This window comes from Callospermophilus lateralis, chromosome 14 (assembly GCF_048772815.1).
Source record: "Callospermophilus lateralis isolate mCalLat2 chromosome 14, mCalLat2.hap1, whole genome shotgun sequence".
Taxonomy (NCBI): domain Eukaryota; kingdom Metazoa; phylum Chordata; class Mammalia; order Rodentia; family Sciuridae; genus Callospermophilus; species Callospermophilus lateralis.
The window spans coordinates 46,647,020-46,664,176 of NC_135318.1; the positions used below are offsets into that span (position 1 = coordinate 46,647,020).

Consider the following 17,157-nt stretch of genomic DNA (forward strand, 5'->3'; position numbering starts at 1 on the left):
TACATATTTTGAGAATCATGCACAGGTTAAATCATCATCTGCATCTGGTTTTTCTAGGATTAGGGTTTTCTAGTTTGCTTCTGTATGTATCCTTGAAAGAAGATAAAGTCAACCTAAGGAAAGACTACTTTTCATCAATTATTTAAAAAAACACATCATTAAACACTTGAATACTTTGTAGACCTGGGTTACACCCTAACCTAACTGGCAAATTTTTTTGATGAGCAAAGTATCTGATCTTAGAATTTGGAGGTATATTTGACAAAGGATTTTCTTTTTTTAATTCATACAGAACTTTTTGGAGTTCTTTAATTGACAATATTATCAGTATAAAATAGTAAGTCAACTCAGAATTACCCAAATTTCTGTCATTTCTTTATGGATACATAACACATTATTTAGTACTTATTTTACAGTTCAGTTATTTTTTTTATATGAAAGAACCAACCAGCTCTGCAATCACACTTGCTTTTTTTTAGAGTTAGATTAACAAAATGAATCTTAATCTCTGTTTACATTGGGCAATGTCAAGGTTAGCTTTTAACTGATTTCTCAGAGTAGATTTCTACACCGAACCTCTAGTTAAGGTCACATAGCATCAGTGTCCATTTGAGAGTTGAAAAGTAGAGTTAAGTCATCTTAAACTTATATTCACAGCCCTTCTTTGACTAGAAACCAAAATTTTCATTTGTAAAGGAAATGAAAGAGAAATGGTCCAGCTCTGCTTCCCATTTCTCTTTTCTAAGTCTTACATCTTTCCTCATGTGAGTCTTCTGTCTTCCCCATTCTGTGGTACTTTTCTTCTGATGAAAGGTACCAAATAGGAAAGACTCTCTCTCATTCGGGGAGATGGGTTACAAGATAAAACTTTTGTTTCTGTGACTATGTGAAATAACTTTGAACAAAATGATAATATTCTTTTTTGGCTAATATTCTTAAATTGGGGTTTTTGCCAAGTCATAGAGTTTGTTTATTCAATGAGACAAAAAAAAAAAAAAAAGATATTTCTTTTTCAAATTATATGTCCTTCAGGTTTGGATTGGAAAAGAAAGTTCAGGTACTCTGGATTGTTCAGGATAAATGCTTCTTTCATTAAAGATAAATTAAGATTGAATCACATGAGAAATCTAGATGAGAGGCACGCCTGGTTCCTTAGTACAAGCCATTTATTCAAGTCTATACTGCTATTTATAAAATGCAGATTTCTATTCCTAAAGCACACAATGTAGAATATTAAGTGTCATTCTCTTAAGTTGGGAGGCTGTGCTTACAAGAAGCACAGCTATGAAAAAGGAACGGCCTTGCAAAGCATTTACTACCAAGATGTTTTATTAAATAAAATAGTCTAGAGGTTTGCAGCATGCATGTCCAACCCAGTGTAATGATAACTTCAAAAGTTTTTATCTTTTGAAATGATAGTCAGTAATGATACTTAATATTTCACTAGCTTAAAAAGCAGGTGATTCAAGAATAGCATAATTTCATCCTACTCAAAGCATTTTGTTTTATAGCTCTAGAAATATTCTAGTAAATTAAAAAATGTACTTAATACAATAAATCCAGATCTTGAAAGGCTAACATTTAAATCAGTACTACATCATGATAGTCTAAGCTTCAGGTTTATAATAATAAATTTATAATGGAAGTGGCTCTTTTCATTTTATCCCTCTCCTACCTCACTGGTACCTCATTTTTCCAAACCTCAGTCCCATGAAGGCTTTGCAGCACAGCTGCTATCAGTTGGTGGAGTGCCAGGAGTTTCCATTGTCTTACAACAATGATTTGTTCCCACAAACTCAGCTCTCTTCTCCATTTGGGATATTCTGGTTAACAGAATTATAATATACACCATACTTGGCTTACCACTTTTAAAAACCAAAGAACAAGTGAATATTTCCATTAAAATGGTAGTGAATGAAATTCAATCTTTTTTTTTTTTTTTTTTTTTAATCATTCCTTTAGGATTGGATGTTCCCACCCTGGGTTTTCAGAAAACTATTATAAATGTGATGATAAAACAGCAGCATTTGCTACTTAAGAGAGATGTGTTTGACCAAATGCTAGATAGCACAGGTTGATGCATTTCATAAATAGAAAAGAAAAAAATGTAGTTGTGTAATTGCTCAATTGTCCAGGTTCAAAAAAAGGCAGAGCCTAGAGTTCTCATTTTGGCCACATTAACTTTGTTTATGAAAATAGCTCTGGAGTCTATAAAATGGTCACTCTCACTTTAATAGGGAGAAAGGGGTGATAACTATAGCTTTTGGAATTTTTCCCTACTGGAAGTGAAACCCATGCCTCTGCAGTTTTCCCCTTGAATGGAGTGGGCCTGGAGGGGAAGGCAAAGATTACTAGGAAACCACTCTTGCCCTCTCATGACTACTTCCACATTTTCCAATTGTGGTGCATAAACAACTAAGTGAGAGATTAAATGATATTCGTGTTTGGGTCAGTAATATCTTTTGAAGGGGAAAGGCATATCTAAACAGCTCTATGAACAAATGAAAGTCTGCCAGTTTATCAGTAGTATCTGATATTACCACTACTTCTATCCCAATTTTAGATTTAACCTCTACCAAAACCAAAAATGCAAACTAGAAATAATTTGATGCAGCTGTGTTTGTAATTTTTGGTTACTAATGCTACTTATATTTAAAAGCTATTGGGTTGAAAGGTATAGTTCAGTGGTAGCACATGTTTAGCATGTGTGAGGCCTTAGGTTCTATCCACAGTACTGAAAAAATAAAAATAAAAAAATGTAAATGAAATCTGGTAGTCCACAACCTTTTTAGGGGATGGAGGATAATCATGTGAATATGTTTTATTTTAGAGAAAAAATACGAGTTGATAATTCCTTAACCTTATCCTTCTGAACTAAAATCAAAACTGTGTTGTGACTGCACCTGGCTAGCTAGGTATGGAGGACTTGAGGGAGGGTTTGTGCAGTCTGAATTGAATCCTTGCTAAAAACATGGAACTCAAGATTATTTCTATAATATTTTGTTACAGTTTCAAAAATGAAAACTTCAATTAAAATTTTCACTGATTTTTTTTTCCTTTTGAAGTCAGGGGGCTCATAAAATATTACATTGGTTTTTAACTGAATTTTTAAAATTCAAAATAAAGCAATGTCTGAAGCAAGTCTGAAATATTATACTTTTTGTATAGTCCTTAGTAGCTGCATGATATTAAAATTTGCTTTCTCCCATAAGATTAGATGCCTGTAAACATACCAGCAAAAGGTTTATCCCATTAAGTCAAATCTGTAGGAAGGTATATTTCAGTCATTTTTTAATATCATTTAAAAAGTGGTCTTTATTGAATTGTTCATTTTTAGTTTAATCAGGGTATATGTACAAGAGAGAAAACTTAATAGAAAGATTTTTAAGGTTATTGAGTTTTTGCTAGTCTTGCCAATATGAATTACATGTAAACAATTTAATACTTCACAGGTGAAATAGCTGAATTTTTAGCATGTGTTTATAGTTTAGCTTACAATGAAAAGCCAGACTATCAAACGCTCAAGAAAATTCTGAATCCTGGTGGGATACCCTTAGGACCACTGGAGTTTTCCACTGAAGGCCAGAGGACACGTGTGTATTCTCCTCTCAATAAAAAAGTAAGTAACAACCTTGGGATTGTCTCTGTGAAACTTTTCTATCAAATGAAGTTGTTTACAACTCAGTTCCTTGCTCATTATATTTAATTCCTGTTCCCCCTAACTCAGCACCAAGGAGGTGGTTGACCTTAGTGTAGGATCTGTAGCCTGCTGTGTCCTGTGAAGGAAATGAAGCCATCCTGATGTCTGATCAGACTTGATTCATGAGAGCCTTTATTTGCTCCTTTTCTTTGGGTTTTCTTCAGTTTTTGCCCTTTGTTTTTGCCTACCAGTTTGGTCATAATTTAGTGTTGGATAATATTCTTAGATGTTATCTGTATTGGTTGATATTTCAATCCTTTCAAATGATTCTTTTTTTATAAAGAGCTATCAAGGCTCCTCCTTTATTCAGCTATCTTCCTTTGCTTCATTCTTTAAAAAAGAAAAAAGATTAGAACTTGATACAAAGAATTAGGATTTAAAAATTTTAAAAATGTTTAATCTTTACACTCGGCATAGGCCTGAGACTACTGTAAGCAATATTATTGGACAGGTAATTAAATATCCATTTCTTTCTTGACTCTGTCCACATGCAAAAAAAAAAAAAAAATGTGGAGGGCATTTTTTTTCCTGATGCATGTACAATAAGGTAAGGTCAGGATGCCATTCATTTTTAATATTTCTTATGAACTTTGGATCATCACAAGTGTTCATGAGCCAAGAATGCAGGATGCAAACTAATGTGACTGATAGGCTGCGAGATGAATGGTGAGTCAAGTATCAGTGCACAGATGGTTCTGATTTGCTGAATTTTGTAGCTGCTGCAACTGAAGACATAAAATATCCTTCTAGTCATAAATTAGCTCTTTGGAAGCAAAACCTTGGCACCAGAGCTTTACAACCTTCAATTAGTAGGAAAAGAAGTATTTGAATGACTGTGGTATTGACATCTGTAGGCCTGCATAGTAATCATTCCTAATAGAAGAGAATATCTGTTTGAGGAGGTTTTGCATGGCTAATTAACTACCAGTGAGAATATGTAATTTTTTCATGATCTCCTGATTGTCACCTTTCTCTCATGATACAATTACATTTTATTGTAGCAAGTGCCTCACAAACCAATTGTCAGCACTATTTACGTATTGCAGAAGGCAGAACAAAAGTTCATGTTTAATAAAAAGCCACTGGATTTTGATCTTGGTAATTACTGAGACTTATTTTAACAGTTTTATTGACTTTTGTATTTTTATCACTTTTCCAACAAAACAAAGAGCCATTTCCTTGACATAGTATTTCCCTTGCAGTAATGGTCACCACTTAATCTACACTAATTTAAGTAGAGTTTTTTCCTTTTTTGTAGTTTTTCAGTTTCATAAACTTAATTGAAATATAAAAAAGCCATTTTAAAAACCAATAACTATATCCTCTGATATAAAACTATGATTATTATCCACCAGAATTTTCAGTTTCATCAGATTCAAAGGGTGTTTGTTATGAAACCATTTTTATATGCAGAGAATAGAATATAAAACATTTTTGCCAGTGAGCTCCATCAAAAATACTTTATTTCTTTTGATTAGAACACTTTGGTTATGAATAAAAAAGAAAACACTTTAATAACTTAAGAATAACATACATTCTTAAGACCTTAGTTTTGGTTAACAGTGTGATCAGACCAACGTATAGATGTTAAGATATATTTCACAGCAGATCAGTATTTAATTATTAATGACTTTATATTGTGCACAAATTTATTTAATGATATATAAAATACAGTTTCCTGGAAATTTCCAAATGCAATATATAACAATATAAACTATCCTGTGCTTAATTCCTGCAAATGATACAAGTGTAGTATGATTTCCACAGTTGATTGTTTCTATAACAAAAATGATTTAGAGCCAGAATGAAATCAACCACATGGCCCCAAGTTTTTCTTTTGTCATAAAATCCTCTTATTATTATAAAATATTTATTGTTACTCTGTATGTGGATTGTTGTAATTAGTTAACAGACTAGTGAATAAACTCTGGACTTGTATTTTTTTTTTTACAAAGATACTTAAAAAGAAATCATTGGACCCAAAGAGGAATACAGATATAAATAAAAGGTTTCTATGATTCATTATTCAAAGGAAAGAAGTTATGAACGTTCTTTCATTCAAAAAATTTGAAACTTACACTAAGGAAAATTTAGCCTTTTTAATAAAAAACATGTTTGGGTTAGAGTCTAATAAGAATTGCAACACACTTATAACATCTTTTTGCAAAGCAAAATGAGATATTTTTCTAATAGATTTTCATAGGTATCATAAACTGTTCGCAGTAATTCAAGGCTTCCTTTTGGAGTCCTCAAATACTGTTACTATAGTTCAGTTGGAAATGAAGTTTTGTCAAGATAGTAAAGAAATTGATAGTTTTTTTTTTCTTGAAAAGCAAATCTTTTGGGGTATTTGCCTCAATCAAAATCATGGTATGTATAGCTGGTGTCACTTGCTAGTAATTCTGGTAGCTCCTGTGGTCACACTGTCAATCAAATTAGAAGATTCTATCATCAGGGCTGCTGGAGTCTATTTATGCTACCCACAGAGGGGTGTGTGTGTGTGTGTGTGTGTGTGTGTGTGTGTGTGTATGCACTTGTATACACATCCAAAAGATGGAACTCAGAGCCATGTCCCTGGAAAGTACGGTCTCCACAATGAGCTAATGTACCCCGATTCCCCACCGGAATATAATGTTAAAAATTCAATGAAGAAAACCGTATGTTAGTATGAACACTTATTGAGGTGAACTAAAACTCTAGAATTCCCAGATGAGAATGTCAAAGCAAATTGGAAAATAGTATTATTGAAGGTCCAAATTCAACCCTTGGATAATCTACTTCAAGAACTGGTAGATCCTTTTATTAGTTTTATCAATATGACTCTCCTTATTGAGGTGCCTGAATCCATACTGTAATGGTGTAGACACTTGGGCATAATGAGCCACCCATTCTTTCTAAAATCTTTAATAAGGTAGAAGAGTAAAAATGTTCAAGCTCTCCTGCATTTCAGGCAGTAAGTTTGTTCCTTCATTTAACCTAAATCTGAGTTTTCCACAGCAAATCCAAGGTGTATTATTAGTAATAGTAATTTGCAAAATTCTTTCCTGGGCTTTAATTCTCAAAATAATTCTATTAATTTGTTTTCCCATTTAGTTTATGTATATGAGAAAAGTGGCAATACAAATTCTTAATCAGAAGCACATTTTTATTGATTTTTTAGGATTGTAGAAAACAGTACGAATTTTCAATGGAAAATTAAATAAAAACTACTTTATTTTGAATACCAACTTTTCTGAAAATGGCACGTATTTGGATAGTGTTCTTTGGTTTGATTATGTGGGGTTCCTGGGCTGTTTTCTATATTTTCATATCCTTGAGAAACAGAAAGTTATACTTTGTTCACAATTAAGAATTAAACATAATCATCCCACTTTTCTCTCATCATTTTAAGTTTCCCCAGAATTAGAAATATCCCATACACTGGATATAGTTTGTTTATCATTTAGAAGAGTTCATGGCAATGAAGCCTAACCATCCAACCAATGACAATATGTGTACCAGGAACCATCACAGAGAACTGAACATATTTTACTTTTATGTCAGAGGCTCCCGGTGAGAAAACTGGTACTAAAATGCTTAGCATACAGGAGGTAATAAAATCCTCAATGATACCTCAACTAATCTCAGTTCAGGGTACACTTCCAAAGGAAGTGAAATAATGATGTCTTAGAGTTCTCTGCAGTACCTATTTTTAATTTATTGCAGCACTTGCTTCACTAAGTACATTTTGTTTATTGTTTATTTTAGTATTATTTACAATAACTAAGGTATAGAAAGAACATGGTTTTACTAATAAATCTATAGATAAAATCTGGTAACCTGGCACAGTGGTGCACACCTATAATCCCAGTGGTTCAGGAAGCTGAGGCAGGAGGATCACGAGTTCACAGCCAACCTCAGCAAGGACAAGGTGCTAAGTAACTCTGTGAGACCCTGTCTCTAAAAAAGATAAAAATAAACCTACAAAATAGGAGCAGGGATGTGGCTCAGTGGTTGAGTGCCCCTGAGTTCAACCCCCAGTACCCCTCTCCCCCCAGAAAAATGGTGTGCTTGGAATATTATCCATCCATAAAGAAAGAAATCCTGCCATTTGCAACAATGTGGAAGAGGACATTGTGCTATGTGAGATCAACCAGAGGGGGAAAGACAAATACCATGTGTTATCACAAGTTGATGATCTTAACTTTGCCAATTTCACAAAGTATATGTATATCAAAACATAGCATATGCCTTAAATATATAGCTTTTATTTGTCAATTATATTTTAGTAAAGATGGAGGGGAAATATCTCAATTCTTTATAATACAGAACACATTTTCACATTGCTTACTAAGCCAGTCTTTTCAGAGGATCAGTGTGCACACACCTCAGGAGACCCTTTGTCTCTCACTAAAGGTATGATGGTACATTTATTACCAAGATGACGTCATTGGAAGAGTGGCTCAGAAGATGGTTACCCATCAATTTTCCCAGTAGTTTGAAATGGTTGAGTGGTGAAATAAAGAATCCCTGAGTGATTAGGAAACATTTCCAATTTGCAGGTTACTGAGAGGCAGTAGTTTTGCCATTCTTTGATAAGCTGAGATCCGGGAGGAGGTGAAAATAAAGAATGGTGTTGTGACAACTTAGAGCTAGCCACAAAACACCAGCATATTTTAAAGGGATGGAATGAACACACTTGGCAATAGAAGCTAAAAATCGAGAGACTACAAATTAAGGCTCTGTTTGCCCAGCCAATGTAATTTATTCTCTGTCTTGGCACTGGCTACTCCATTATTTCCCTTTGTGCTGTTCCTGTCTTCTGCTCCCTATTTAACCCATGAAAAAAGGTGATGGCACTTTCAGCTGCTGTAAACATGAAACTGCTGAACAAATACTTCACATAAGGACCTTCACGTAGCTTTCAATCTTCCAGCTGTATTGTAGGATCTGCCCTTCTATTTCTGTGTCTCTTCAAGGTTATTGAGAGTCAGCCATCCCCCAGATAGCACCATGGTGTGAAAGACAAACCTTAGAGACAGCAAGCTTGTTGCAGAAGTTAACCTCTGGTACTGGCACACTGTACTAGATGACATGAACCGTTACTCATCTTGCTCACAGGTTAAACTACCTGCAAAAAGCAAGGAGCAGTAGCATCTCCTTCTCTACTCTCACATTAATTAGACTCACTTCAAGAGAGAAAACTAAAATTTTAATTAATAAGAAATTAAACTACAAAGATATACTGGATCCACCCCAGCAAAGGTTAATAATGAATTCACATGCAGTGAAAAATGTGACAATTTTCCAGAAAAAAAAAATGCTGGTTTTCAGTAAGCAAGTTATCTGTAGAGATAATTTCTAAAGAATGCCTAACAGTGACATTAATTTTAATTGTTCTTGTCCCATTGATGAGAAAGGGTCTGGATCTTGCTACTACAGTATTTTTCCAGCGATGTTCATTGTTGCTTTCCTCTTTCTGTCTTTGTTACAGTGTGGCAAGTTTAGGATTTTTTTAAAGAATTTGAAATGTCAAAAAAATTCATAATAAATCATTACTTCCCACCAACAGGTTGATTCACAAAAGGCTGCGACAAAGCAAGTTAGTCAGATGCAAGAAAAGTCAGCAGAAAGAGTTCACAGTGAGAGAAGTGCTGAGTCCTTGGCCACATGGAGAAGAGTGCCAAAGGAGGACAAGCTGATGGGATCCATGAACAGTGAAGCAGCTCAGGTGAGGGGGTTGGTTGGGTTTCATTTTGTTTTGATTAATGCTACATTAGAATATTCCCTCTGGGAATAAAGACAATTTATTTTTTCCTTAGGTCCATGGTTGTATGGCTTTGTTAAATGAGAAGGGGCAGAAGATATCCTATCCCGCTGATAAAAAATAAAGGCAGCCGACACTAGTTATTGCAGAAAAGTAACAGTGAGCACATTTGTGTACTGATCTGGTTTCTTCCTTTATCCTAAGAATGTAATGAAGTGCACTTAAGTTTCTCATGCCATCTATGATGCATGAGGGACTCTTAACATGCATATTCCCTACTTTTACATTGGTTCTTCAAGTCTAACCCTTACAATTAGATATAAGTGAAGTGTTTCCCTATCAGTAAGTTGTATTTTAAAGTGATGATTTTTTACATGATTCGATCATTTATTTGGCTGGATAGTGACATACCTTTTGCAGAAGGCTCATTTAAGCAACAGTAAAAATCCTTCCTAATCCAACTATTTTTGATAAAAGAAGCATATGATATGTTTATATCTGGACTAAAAAAATATTTGATTTTGTCTAACTGGCCAGCATTTTATATGTTTTATATGTCACTATTTTCCCCAGATGATTTAAAGTGGTTCACAATATCAACAGGATACTATAATACCACCTTTTACACCCACTGTCCCAGAAAAAAATTAATACATCAGGGGGCTACGGTGCTAATCACTAAACTGAGCACTGAACTTGGCTCTGAACTTCCTGGCAGCTAAGGCAAAAATTAGAAGCCTAGTAGTTATGTATTCCTCAGCCAGCCAGCAAGAAAAGTATATTCAGAGAGAAGCACTTCTTTTAGTGCTGGAAGGAATCTTTAACCTTATTTTCATGTAAATAGTAGCATTGTTTGTTGTTTTGAGATTACGTAAACGGAATCCACTTCAAATAAGTATTTTATAGTTCCATTTTAAAAATTAAATTACTGCTTGGCAACAAAATTGAGAAATGCTAACTCTTCAGTGAGAATATTTCTCAAATCTTCCAGTTCACCAGTGTCACTTGGTATCTGGGCAGGGAGGAACTATAATATTAATACCTGGATTCAAGCAGAGAAACAGATTCAGTTTGGCTAAACTGGCAGTGAGATTTTGAGATTTTTAGTGTAGATTTTATGACTCCAGAAAGTCCTTTGCTCCTTTTCCTTGTCAGTTCCATCCCTCAGAAGCAAACCCTGTTCTGACATTCTGTTTCTCATATCTAGATCAGTTTTGCCTCTCTGGGATTTCATATGCATGTGTTCCTACAGTGAGCAGTGTTTTGTGCTCATCATCTTTCAGCATGTGTTTGAGATTTGCCTCTATTCACGCATGGCTCTATAAATTGCACTTTTTCATTGCTAAGTAGTCCTCCATTGAATCATCATTTTACTGTCCATTTTCCTATTAATGGACACTTGGGTTGCTCCTGATTTTGGCCACCATGATGATATAATTGTCATTCCACTCTCTCCCAAACATTTGGTGTTGTCAATCTAGCCTTAGATTTTAGCCACTCCGATGTATGTATTAGTACATTGTGATTACAATTGTCATTTATCTGATGACTAATAATTTTGAACATTTTTTTCCCCTGTGGCCATTTCTTACCTTCTTTGGAGAAATGTCTTTCCAAGTGTTTTCACTTATTTTTATCTGGATGTTTGTCTTTTAATTATAAAGCTTTAAAAGTCCTTTGTGTATTCTGTATACAGGATCCTCATTAAATACACACACACAACACACACACACACACACACACTTGAGATCTTCTTTTAAGTTGTGTGCTTTATTTTTAATACTATATTCAACAAGTAGAACCTTTTATGTGTTTATTCAAAAGTTCAATTTATGAAATTTTTAAGTGTATTTTTCTTTAAAAAAAAAACCTAAGAAACTGTGGTTTACCTCAGTGTCACAATTTTTTTTTTGCTGCATTTTTTAGTTAACACATGGCAGTAGAATGTATTTTGACATATACATACATGTATAAGTACCATTTCTGTGGTTGTACATAAAGTGGGATTACACTGTCATGTTTTTATATCTTAACATAGGAAAGTTATGTTTGATTTGTTCTACTCTTCTTTCTCATTCCCATCTTCCCTCACTTATCCCCACACCGCATCCAATCCAGTAAACTCCACCTGGACCCCCCACACCCTGCCTATTGTGAGTCAGCATCCACATATTAGAAAAAACTTTTAGCCTTTGATTTTTTGGGGGGATTGCCTTATTTCACTTAGCATGATAGTTTCCAGTTCAATCCACTTCCCAGCAAATGCCATAATTTCATTCTTTTTTATTGCTGAGTAATATTCCATTGTGTATATGTACCATATTTTCTTTATTTGTCGAAGGGCACCTAGCTTGGTTCCATAGCTGAGCTATTGTGAATTGATCTGCTATAAACATTGATGTGGCTGCTCTAATAGGCAGATTTTAAGTGCTTTGGGTATATGCAAATGAGTGGGATAACTTGGTAATATGGTGATTCTGTTCCAAGTTTTCTAAGGAATCTCCATATTGCTTTCCAGAGTGTTTGCATGAATTTGCAATCCCAAGGGCAATGTGAGAGTGTACCTTTTATCTACATCCTCACCAACATTTATGGTTACTTGTATTCTTGATAATTGCCATTTTGACTGGAGTGAGATGGAATCTTAGTTTTGATTTGCATTGCTCTAATTGTTAGTTATTTTGAACATTTGTTCATATATTTGTTGATTAATCATATTTCTTCTGCGAAGTGTCTGTTTAGTTCCTTTGCCCATTTATTGATTGGTTATTTGTTTGCTTATGGTGTTAAGTTTTTTGAGTTTTTCATCTATCCTGGAGGTTAAGGCTCTATCTGAAGTGCAGATGGCACTGTAGGCTCTCTATTCTCCTTCTTGTTTCCTTTACTGAGAAGCTTTTTAGTTTGATACCATCCCATTTATTGATTCTTGATTTTACTTTTTTTGCTTTAAAAGTCTTATTGAGGAATTTGGTTCATAAGCCAACATGATGGAGATTTGGGCCTGCTTTTTCCTCTAGTATGTGCATGGTCTCTGGTCTAATGCCCACGTCCTTGATCCACTTTGAGTTAAGTTTTGTTCAGGATGAAAGATAAGAGTCTGATTTCATTTTGTTACCTATGGATTTGCAGTTTTCCAAATGCCATTTGTTGAATAGGCTCTCTTCTCTCCTCTGTATGTTTTTGGCACCTTTTTCTAGTATGAGATTACTGTATTTAAGTGGGTTTGTCTCTGTGTCTTCTATTTTGTACCATTGCTCTATGTACCTGTTTTGGTGCCAATGCCTTGTTGTTAGCTGTATTTTACAGGTTTTCAAATATCGTGTTTTCATTATTGTTTGGTTGAATATATTTTCTAATTGCACTTGACTTAAATTTTGAAACATGGATTTTTAGAGGTTTGTTAATTTCTAAATATTTTGGAGATTTTCTGGGTATCTTTTTGTTATGTTTCTAACTTAATTTTGTTGTCATCGTAGATAATATACTGTATTATTACAGTCCTTTAAAATCACTGAAACTTTCCTTGTTTAATTACCCAGCAGAAATTCAAATGTGATGAATGTTCCTTGTGAGTTTTTTGAAAATATATATTCTGAAGTTTGGGTATACTATTCTTTAAATGTTAATCAGTTTAAATTGTTTCATACAGTTGTTCAGATCTTCTATAGTCTTTTCATTTTTATTTCATCCTTTTATTTTTAATGTCAGTGAATTATATATAATATTGGAGTTTACTGTGACATATTCATATATGCATATAAAATAACGTTACAGTTCATTTCCCAGTACTCGCATCCTTCTTCTGCCTCTTCTCCTTCCTCATCTCCTCCAATATTCTTTCTGATTACTTATATGTATATATATTTTTTCATTTGTGCATTATAATTATATAGATGGGATTCATTATGGTATATTTGTACATGTATTTAAGATAATTTTGTCAGTTTTATTCCCCAATTCTTTCCCTTTCTATCCTTCCTTTCCTCCCCCCAGATCTCCTTCCTCTCCTCTATTGGTCTCCCTTATATTTTTGAGAGATTCTCCTTCTTTTCTCTCTATCTCATGCATATGAGGGATGACAGTTGACTCTGGATTTTGAGTTTGGCTTATTTCACTTAGCATGATATTCTCCAGGTCCATCCACTTTGCTGCAAATGACATAATATCATTCTTTTTTTATAGCTATGTAGCCCTCCATTTTGTATATATACCTTGTTTTCTTTATTCACTGATTTGTTGACAGACAAATAGCCTGTTTCCATAACTTGAATTTAGTGAATTGCACTACTATAAACACTGGAATGTTGTATTGCTATAATAAGGTGATTTCAGTTTTTTTGGATAAACACTAGGGAGTACAACAACTGGATCATATATATGTTGGATACATTCCTAGTCCCCTGAAGAATCTCCATACTTATTTCCACAGTGTTTGTACTAATTTGTAGTTCCACCAACAATGTATAAGTAAAAATTCATTTCCCCAATATCCTTGCCAGCACTTATTATTATTTTTTTTTATCTTCTTGATGGTTGCCATTCTAACTGGGCTGAGATGAAATCTGTGTAGTTTTGACTTCCATTTTCTTTATTGCTAATGACATCAAACTTTTTAAATGTATTTGTTGGCTATTTTTATTTCTTCTTTTAAGAAATGTCTAGTTCATTGCCCATTTATTGATCGAATTATTGGGTTATTTGCTTTTGTTGGGGGGTTGAATTGTGTTCATTATGTATTTTAGGACTTCTTTTTTATGAAGAATGTCATTGGAATTTTGATGAGGTTTTTTGTTTTTGGTTTTGTAATGGGGATTGAACATAGGGGCAATTTAATACTGAGCTACATTCCAATCTTTTTATTTTTAATTTTAAGGTAGGGTACTGTTAATTTGCTGGGGGTCTCACTAAGTTGCTGAGACAGACTTTGAACTTGTCATCCTCTGTCTTTGCCTTCTTAAGTTATCTGGGATTAGAGGTATATGCCAGCACACCATGCCTTTTCATCTTTAAAGATCTTCAGTTTCTTTTTTTAGTGTTCTATGATTTTCAATCAGAGATCTTTAATTCTTTGGTTAGATTTATTCTGTTTTTTTTTAGACTATTGTAAGTCGAATTATTTTTCCTGATTACTTTGCATTTGTTATTCATGTATAGGAAAGTTCTTTATTTTGATCTTGTATCCCATACTTCGCTAAATTTGTTTACTAACCCCAAAAGTTTTCTGGTAGAGTTTTTTTGGGGTCTTCTACATATAGAATCCTATTACCTGCAAATGATTTGGGTTTGTTGTTTTTCTATTAATAGCCCTTCAACTCATTCTCTTGTTTAACTGCTCTAGCAGAAATTTCAAGAACTATATTTAATACCAGTGAGCACAGTGGACATCCTTGTCTTGTTACTGATTTTAGGGGGAAAGCTGAAAGCTGATATTTTCTTTGGGTTTGTCATATATAGCATTTATAATGTTAAAGCAAGTTTCATTTCTTTATTGTTTCAACATTGTTTTTAACATGAATGAGTACTGAATTTTATCAAAGGTTTTTATGGATCTGTTGATGTGATCATGTCATTTTTTGTCCTTAATTCTGTTCATGTGGTGAATTATATTTATTGATTTTTGAGCGTTGAACCAACCTTGAATTTCTGGAATGAATCCAACTTGATCATGATCTACAGTCTTTTTAATGCATTTTTAAATGGAGATTGCTACAATTTTACTAAGGATTTTTGCATCTGTGTTCATCAAAGATATTGATCTCCAATTTCCTTTCTTTAATATGTCCTTTATCTGGTTTGGGTATCAGGGTGATGCTGTCTTCACAGAATGGGTTGTGTTCTCCATGTCCCACCATGCTTTGTATTTCATAGAATAATTTTGAGAAGGATCAATATTCTTCTTTAAAGTCTGTCCATTTGTATTTCTGTATTTGTAGGATTCAGGTGGTAAGCCATCTGAAACTGGATCTTTCTTTGGTGGAAGGCTTTTTATTAAAAACTTAAATGCTTCAGTCTCATTGCTTATTATTGATCTGTTTAAGTTTTTGTGTCCTTTTTTTTCTATTTAATAGGACATATATATATGTCTAGAAATTTTTCAGTATTTTCTAGATTTTCCAATGCATTGTAATACAGGTTTTTAAAATGGTCTTTATAGATCCTCTGGATTTCTCTAATGTCTGAGATAGTATCTCCGTTTTTATCTCTATTTTTGTTGATTTGGATTTTCTGTCTCTTTCATTAACCTGGTTAAGGATTTATCAGTCTTGTTTATCTTTTCAAAGAACCATTTCTTTGTTGCATCAATCTTTTGTATTATCTTTTTATTTCTATTTTATTAATTTTGGCTCTGATATTACTTACTTACTATCTTATGCTGGTATTAGAATTAGTTTGTCCCTGCTTTTTTTTTTTTTTTTTTTTTTTTTTTTAGGGCCTTAGGATGTAACATCAGGTTGTTTGGGAATTTTCTGGTGTTTTGTGTTTTTAATGTAGGCACTCAGTGCTATCATCCTTCCTCTTAGGTGTGCTTTCATAGTGTCCCAGGGATTCTGATATGTTGTATCTCTATTCTCATTTCATTTCTTGGAATTTTTTTCTCTCATTTCTTCTATGAATCATTCATTATTTAAGTGTGCTTATTTTCCCTGTGTTAAAATGATTTTTGTAGCTTTTCTTGTTATTTATTTCTAAATTCATCCCATTATTATCTGATAAAATGGAAGGAGTTATCTCAGGGTTTTTGTGGGGGTTTTGTTGTTGTTGTTGTTGTTTAGTATGTGTGTGTGTATTTACTAAGACTTTGTATCCTAAAATACCTAATTTGGAGAGCATTCCATGAGCAGCTGAGACGAAAGTGAATCCTTTTTTAAAAAAAAATTCTATATTTAGATACACATGACAATAGAGTAATAGAATGTATTTTGACATATTATACATAAATGGACAATAATTTAGTATTATAAAGTGAATCTCATTGTTGATGAATGAAATATTCTATAGATATCTGTTAAGTCCATTGGTTAATAGAATTTTACAGGTTTGAAGAGTTTTGCTTTAATGTCTGTATGACCTATTTATTGGGGTGAGAAGTGTGTTGAAATCACCTGCTATCACTGTATTAGAGCCTGTTAGTCAGCTTTTTGTTGCTATGTTCCAAATACTTGACCAGAATAACCTAGAAAAATAAAAAGTTTATGTTGGCTTACCATGTCAGAGATTAAGTCCACATCCTAAGCCCAGAATTAGCAGAACATTTGGTGGTAAAGGATATCTGCTCAGCTCATTATAGCCAGGAAGCAGAAAGAGAGGAGTAGGGGCTGCAGGAAAGATGAACACACCCAGTGCATGTGCCCAGTGATCAGTCTCTTCCAATCACAACCCACCTGCATACAGTTACCACCCAGTTAGTCCTTTCAAACTAGGTTAGATTGATTAAGTTACAGGTCTCATAATCATCATCGAAACTCTGAATGTTCCTGCATTAATATAGCAGCTTTTAGGGGGATACCTTCTATTCAAACCATAATGTTCTTCCACTGGCCACTGAAAGCTCATGTCCAGCTCACAATGCAAAATAAATTCAATCCATCTTCAAGAGTCCCTGTAGTCTTAACAGTCCCAACATTGCTCAAAAGTGCAAATTCAAAGTCTCATCTGAGACTCAAGGTAAACCATTGCCTGTAATCCCTGTAAAAATGAAAAGCCCATTACA

The 17,157-nt window shown here is 33.8% G+C and overlaps 1 protein-coding gene across 2 annotated transcripts in view; it reads left to right on the top strand.

Annotated features, from left to right (window-relative positions):
- Vrk2 (VRK serine/threonine kinase 2) overlaps positions 1–17,157 on the top strand; it is a 97,366-nt gene that overhangs the window by 71,443 nt on the left and 8,766 nt on the right. The window contains exons 11-13 of one of the 2 annotated variants that reach the window (XM_076833273.2): positions 3,453–3,619; positions 9,252–9,410; positions 9,502–9,605. In XM_076833273.2, the coding sequence (XP_076689388.2) occupies positions 3,453–3,619; positions 9,252–9,410; positions 9,502–9,570 (395 nt within the window). In that variant the 3' untranslated portion in view covers positions 9,571–9,605. The remainder of the gene's footprint in view (positions 1–3,452; positions 3,620–9,251; positions 9,411–9,501; positions 9,606–17,157) is intronic. The other variant, XM_076833272.2, reaches the window with a different exon arrangement.